The 7,376-nt window shown below is 34.6% G+C and overlaps 1 protein-coding gene across 1 annotated transcript; it reads right to left on the bottom strand.

The window, feature by feature from the left end:
• Nucleotides 1–4,255: 4,255 nt before the first annotated feature.
• Nucleotides 4,256–6,186, bottom strand: LOC147851934 (zinc finger BED domain-containing protein RICESLEEPER 3-like). The gene is made up of 3 exons (XM_087334395.1): nucleotides 4,994–6,186; nucleotides 4,681–4,890; nucleotides 4,256–4,556 (listed from the first exon to the last, which is right to left on the bottom strand). Exons 1-3 carry the CDS (start codon nucleotides 6,184–6,186, stop codon nucleotides 4,256–4,258), a joined length of 1,704 nt encoding a protein of 567 aa, XP_087190521.1.
• Nucleotides 6,187–7,376: the final 1,190 nt, after the last annotated feature.

Below are 7,376 nucleotides of genomic sequence, written 5' to 3'. Positions count from 1 at the left end.
GCTTCAATCCAATAGGAATCCCATGCTAGCATTATTGATGCTTCATATGTTGGACTTTCATTTATCATTTTCACTAGGATTGGCTCCTTTTCAATCTTCAATATTGTCATGATGTGGGGAACACATATGAGGAAATACAAGCTCTATTTAAAAATGAAAAGAAGGGTTAGCTAAATTGGTAAGATCTTGTATTTATGTATTCGCACAATAGTTAAGTTGCAATGTGTTTATCGAGGCCCTCGACCACCACCCCATGGGCATTCACTCACTCATCAAGATTGCTTCTTTTATTTGCGGTCTACTTACAAGTTTAGGGTTTTTGGTTGTAGGGATTCCATCTCTTTTCCATGTGGCCTTTCACGTTTGATAGGGCCTACTCAAGTTAGAGTTGGAAGGTGAGGTGCTATCACTTGAATAGGAAACAAAACTTACAATCAAATGACCCAAGCTATGGGTTTTGACTCCATTAAATCCATAGCCCCTCTACCAAGATTTCCAAGTTCAAGGCTGTTATACTAGCCCCTATATCTACAAAACCAAGTAGAAACGGTCTCAACTTTAAGCCAATCTATATTGTGGTTATCTTCATCACAACATTCCATATCTAGGATGGTACATTACATCTATTATAGCGAGTGAGTGGATTTACTAGTTCGTGTACCTAACCATTTGCACATATCTTTATTGTACTCCCCATTGATATCTACATTACATACCAATAGGTCTAGCACATCAAACTATGCAATTGATTAGTCATCCATGAGGGAGATGCCCTCTTGCTCGTGAACTTTTTGAATATATATTATAGACTTGAATGTGATAGTTTTAAATTTTCTACCACATAGTTGAGGCTATGTTGTAATCCATGTATCTCAAACTTTGATCTTTAATCATTGCTTCTAGCATTTGGATGGATCCATCCGTCATCCTTTGTTTGATCTTTATACACGACCTCTTGTTCAAACTATTTTATTTGAAAGTTTATTATTATGAGAAAATGTAAAGAGACCTTATTGCTAGTGGGTGCAACTTTTGTTCTAATTTTTTATGATGTTCTTGGAGAGATTAACACATTGAATATTAAATTTTAAGAGTTGCATCCAGATATTGCAAGTAACTATTGAAACTTTCCATTTGGCATTCCTTGATGATAAGTTGTTATAGATGCATTTCATACTACAAAGTTTTTCTTGAGAAAGGTACAAAGTTATCCTTGAATGTTTATGAGAAAGGCACAATGTGTCCAATGTATAACAATGATGACAATACATAATATACATAAATATATCATGTAGTAACTGCTCATATGATCCATTAATGTTAAAGTTATGTAAGAAGTTTGATTGCAATATTATGTAATTGTAATTGTTTGAAGAATGATTTTGGACGTTGCAAATGTCCAAAACACCATGATAAAGATTTGGACAAGTTGGATGCACGCACAAGAGAGTGTTTATAAGTGTTATAAAATTATTTTAGGAGCGATTCATATACATTTCTTAATCAAAGGAGAAAGACAATATTTTATTTTGCAAATGAGAAGTTGGTTTCGTGATACAACCATGTTCGCCACTTGAGAAGAGTGTTGTAATTGTGATGAATGGGAGGAGCAAGCTTTTCCATGGATAATGAAACTTTGCCATTATCATCAATTGAATAAAAAAAGAAGGTATTCTCTGAGAATAATATCAAAAACAAAAACTGAAATGAACAATTCTCTCTTAAAGAAGTAACGTTATTAACATTTATGGGTGTTGGCAAACAAAACAAGGCCAATTTTGACGTGGTTGTGTGGGGCAAAGGCTTTGAAGCTTGGAAACATAGAACGTAATATTCGTGTTCGTGCAATTATTCAAACGTTTGGAAACGAACACGTTTGAAAAGGGAAAAATGTGTACTCATTGTTTTTTATTTGTTTCATTTATTGTCATTATAAATTCAGCTCACCCTAGTGGTAAGGAGTCATGCTATTGCTGTCTATTTCTTGAGTTTGACTCGCAACTTTTTCATCTCTCTCTCTCATTAGTACCATGTTAGTGTTATAATAGTTTTCTTTTGTTTTCTTTGCTTTTCTTATTATTAGAACTAAGCACAACCTAGTGGTAAGTTGTTGTGCTACTATTACTTCTGTCTTGGGTTCGATTCCCCACTTTCTCATATCCTCCTATTAGTGTCATGTTCCCTTTTTGCCTTTTTCTTTCTTTCTTTCTTATTAGAAATTAGGTCACCCTAATGGTAAGTTCTTATGCTACTACTGCCTATGTCATGGCAAATTTTTATGTTACTGTCATGTTCCTTTTTCTTTCTTTCTTTCTTTCTTTCTTTCTTTCTTTGTTATTAGAAATTAGGTCACCCTAGTGGTAAGTTGTTATGCTACTACTGCCTATGTCATGTTTTCTTCATATTCTCGAATATACGTTTTATGAGTTTTTGAACGTTTGATTATAATTTATAATGACATATTTTGATTCAATCTCTATAGGTCATACTCATTTTTTGGTAAAGTTCTGAAGTGAGGATGATAGAGATGTCTTGATTCTTAAGAAGCATCCCCAAAGTATGCATGTGATACAATGCAAATATTGCAACCATACTTATGTTGGTGGTTCACAATGGATTAGAGTCCACTTATTGGGATTGAGAGTGAATCAATATATAATATAGACCATAGTCAATCCAATCCAACTTGTCAATCCAATCCAACTTTGACATTATTTACCATACACGTTTGATTGAATCATTCTTGAATGCAAATGCACGTATGATACGTATGGTTCATTCTATGCTTGGAAATATAAGATGAATACATAGGAGTTGAACCACTGATGACAACTAACAATCGGCAACGGTTTGGTTCGGTTCGAAAGCCTCAAACCCAAACCGGTTCGAACCGAACCGTTAAGAAAATGTTGTAACCCAAACCGAACTGAACCGAACCACAAAACGTCTAAACCGAACCGGTTGCACGAAATTCAAACCTGAACCAAACGGTTCTTGAAGTACTAAAACCGTTAAACTACTAAACCGGTTAAACCGCGGTTTTGCGGTTCAGTTTTGGTTTTTTCTCAATGCATTATGAACTTAACAAGTTATATCAATTGGCCATTATAATGATACATAAAACTTTAAATAAGAACAATTTTCTTATGAGGAAAGTTTCTCATATGCAACGATGAAAATTGCAACAACAAGAGCACCAATAAGTGCACCCATAATTCATTTGATGAAAATTGCAACAAGAGCACCAATAAGTCCACCCATAATCCATTTGTTGTGACTTATTCTTCGTGTCTAATGAAATTTACAAAACTAGGGATTGTTCGGAACCTTAGCAACAACTTCTTGAGACGGTGTTCCCAACAAGTTCGTAATGAGGTCTAACTGATGTGCAACATTTCTACCAGGAAATAGTGGTTCTCCTGTCAATAGTTAAGCGAATATGCATCCAATGCTCCGCATGTCAACTGCAGTTGTGTACTATAATAGCAAGTTGCAACCAAGAGAATATGTAAGGCAAACAAAGACAACACACATAAGTCCATAGAATACTTTAAGAGACCAGACAAGCATTTTCGTAGTTCATCATAAAAAATGACACATTTACAGGTCATCAGACAAAATAAAACATTCACAGGCCAGATGACCTGTAAATCTTCGTGTTATGGATATTAAAATCTTCTTACTCTTGCCAATGTTGTCATCCACATCACCTGACACCAAGCTACAATATCAAAAGCAACATCCTCAAAAAATTAGCATAGATACATCAGAAAGAATCAAAATATTAAGAGAACAAATTCTTAATTTTAAAGTAATCTAGCTTCTCTAATACTAAAAACCTTGAAATGTAATCATGAACAAATCAACCAGAGAAAATATCTCCATTTAGAGAGTAGCAAAGTAGAAAAACTATATATCATCGTACCTTATCTTGTGCATGAAGGAGTGTTTGTCTCGGTTGATGGAGATCTTGCAATATGGAAACACCAAGCTCCTCAGTTTCTAGAATAGCCCTCTTGCTTTCTTTCATTTTTTCACTAGATTGATTAAGCCTCTCCAGCATACGAAATAATTTTAAAATGACATCAATATAACAATGTTGGATCCAAGTTAAAACCACCAAATCATGAAAAATGAACAAATTTAAGTTCAAATGCCAAACACTTAAATTTTAAATTTTAAATATGTCCATGAACAATATGAAAGTATAATGTTTGAAATTAAAAAGAAATATATGGGCAATTAAGCACGTGTTCTAACTTCTAATTTGACTCAACATATAGTCCACTACATCATCCTCCATAGCAATATCTTCCACATCTATATCCAACTTATTATACGCTTCACTAAAGTCTTCAGGTAATGAAACATTTGCCTCATTAAGGACATCCAACCATGACCTAATGCACATTTCAGCCTTGAAAGTGCATGAGTGTAGATGAATTCTATCATGAAAGTTATCTTTTGCTTCAGAATTAGCCTCCTCTGAAGGCACTGATGATGCTGGTATTGCTAAATAATCACACGCCATCTTGTACATTCGAGGTAAAGCAAACCTGGTTTAGATGTAAACAAACATTTTGAAACTGATTTTGCACAAATTTGATGAAAAATGTTAAATTTATAATTGAGAAATGTGAAGCATCTGTTTGTGCTACTGCTAGAGGAAATCTCATAAACTGTTCCATTTCTAATTGTGAAGATGTCACTGATTCTTGAGAAGGCTTATTGACACCTAAGATTTCCCAAAGATCTTCACGTTTTGTAACATCTCTTTCATGTGTTTCATCATTAGAAGCCGGAACATAAACTACATAATTTTTTTCCAAGACTTTGTGAACCAAATCAATATCCAAATTCCTCTCAATTGCATTATTAGATATTGGAACTCTTAAAACATATATGAAGATGAAACACATTACGAAATATGTATGAAAAAAATATACCAATCAATTTACTATGTATGAAAAAAGCTATTAATAGAGCAACATACCGTGGATCAAGAAAGGTCGCAATTCGAGAAGGTATGAACTTCAACGATTCTTGATATCTTATCAAATATTGTAAACATTTGTCACTAGCTTTTTCTTGCACTTCAATAGTTACCTTACTTGTGTTAGATTCTATTGATTCCACATCCACTCCCAAATACTTGTTACAATGTGATAACATGCCATTGAAGGCAAGAGAAGCTAGTGAGAGGGTGGGGTAATTTGACCCACTTAAATAGGTACAAATTCTAGCAGGTAGAAGAAGCCATTGTTCCATTGCTTGTATGTGGTTCCAATCATCTATAGTGAGCATACTATCAACAAAATCCACAGCAATAATAGAGTCGGCTATAGTGCAACTTAAAACATCTCTAAGTTTCAAGGCTTCTTGGTACATTTCTAAGGTGGAATTCCATCTCGTAATGATATCAAGACAAGGTGGCTCCCGCTCTCCATGCTCATACATTGATTTAGAATATTTTCTAAATATAGCTCTACGAACTTTACTAGAACGTATGGATACCAAAATATTTCTCAACTTCATAGTGGAAGGTGAGATGACCTCTAATGCAGCCTTAATACCAAGTTGAAATACATGAACCATACATCTCAACATATTTGATGAAGGCAAAATATCATCCCCATGCATATCATGTAGCAATCTACCGAACTCATTTGATGTCACAATAGCATCACTAGCACCATCAGATATTACGGATAAGATTTGAGAAGAAATACCGAAGGATTTTAAATGCATAAATAAAGCTTGACCACAACACTTACCTACGCCATCACCAGGAAATACATGGAAGAAATCAATGAGCATAGACATTGGCTTGGCAGATTCTCTACATACCCAATGTAATGTCATTGGATAAAATCCTTTCAAACTATTATCAGACCACCCATCAAATGTAATTGCAAAACGGGAATCGAGTGTAGACAAAAAACCTATAACTATTTGACGAATGACAACATACATTTGCCCTATTGATTGTTTTAAAGTACGTGCTGACTTAAGCCTATACCCTGGTAAGACATCATGCATGAATTGTTTAAAACCTAAGGACTCAACATGGACATAAGGCAACATTTCTGTGATTATATATTTTGTGACAGCGCTATCAATTTTCTTCTCTAATGTGCGAGTTATTAGAAGCTTGGATGTATCTAAGGGATTTTGGATCATAGACATTGGACTCATACTTGAGGAACTATGTGGCTCAGATGTGCTATTAATGTGATGTTTTTCTAATAAATATTTTGTTAGTGTACCCGTGGATGTATTAGTTGACCAAGTACTAGAGCAATGTGAGCATCGACGGCGGGGCACACCATTATCTATGATATTTATCGTGTGTCGGTCTGTCCATGAAGTTCGTTGTCTCTTTGATCTTCCTTGAGATGTTTGACTTGTAGAAGCCGAGGACATTGTGTTTGGGGATGATAGAGTGTTCATTGAAGGGGCATCCACACTTGACTCCATGTTCTATGAGGAATTAGAAAACTGTATCGGACAATGAAGTCATAATTAGTTGTATAATAAGATGATACCTATAAAATCAAGGCCATAGATTATTGAAGATATTGAAGGAGATAGATGTTAACATGGAATATTTATAAGAGAACATAGATCTTGATTGAAAATAGTACAAAATCCAATGCATATAAGGAATCAAAAGACGTGGATTATGATACTCCTGAGCATTTGCGGCTTATTCCTAAGCGCCTTCAACGAATCATAAAAAAAGGTTTAAATAATTTATCACATAGATTCAACGAATCATAAAAAAAGATGTGATAATGACATGATAGCGTTGGTTTAAAATAGTGGCTATTCATGCCAAATCACCATTGACACCTTTTATCTACCTATCCCACCAGTATGTCTTCTTGATGTACAAGAAATAGGACATGCCAATTGCTGAACGCTTGGCATGGTGAGAACATCTGACACGTAGTACAGAAGTCATAAAATAACTATTTCTCACTAACAAATAATTGAAGAGGCAACTCCAAGCTAAACCAACATTTGTAAAGAAGACCTCTATAGGTTATGTTATGATTGGATGTGCAATCATGCCAAAAACACAAGAAGTGGACCACAATGTTAAACATAAAAGTTGAAAGCAAGACCACTCTAAATTGCAGTATGTCATGTTGTCTATAAAGAAGGGAATATACAATGCTTTTTATAGGTTTTGGCAACCAATGACTGTAAGATGAATACAAGGCTTTTATATTTTAATCGATGTTGTCTTAACACACAAATCCACGATTACAATGGACCACCAAAGATTGTAGAAATACCCTTTAGACCTTCAGAATCGTATTATGTGGCTCATCCCAATTCTCTGGCTCAAAGAAGTATTTATGTGCCTTATA

The sequence above is a fragment of the Azolla caroliniana genome, unplaced genomic scaffold (assembly GCF_043228905.1).
Source record: "Azolla caroliniana isolate FFs.n. ecotype wild unplaced genomic scaffold, voAzoCaro1.0.p SCAF_18, whole genome shotgun sequence".
NCBI lineage: Eukaryota > Viridiplantae > Streptophyta > Polypodiopsida > Salviniales > Salviniaceae > Azolla > Azolla caroliniana.
The sequence above is the reverse complement of the archived record's forward strand: the minus strand, read 5'-3'. Positions and strand labels throughout refer to the sequence as shown.

Bases quoted from the DNA above. Each gene is read 5' to 3' on its own strand.
- LOC147851934 (XM_087334395.1), bottom strand. From the start codon at position 6,186: ATGTCTATGATCCAAAATCCCTTAGATACATCCAAGCTTCTAATAACT. The intron at 4,891-4,993 runs GTATGTTGCTCT...ATATGTTTTAAG, and splicing joins GCGACCTTTCTTGATCCACG to AGTTCCAATATCTAATAATG. The intron at 4,557-4,680 runs GTTTATGAGATT...CATCTAAACCAG, and splicing joins TCACAATTAGAAATGGAACA to GTTTGCTTTACCTCGAATGT.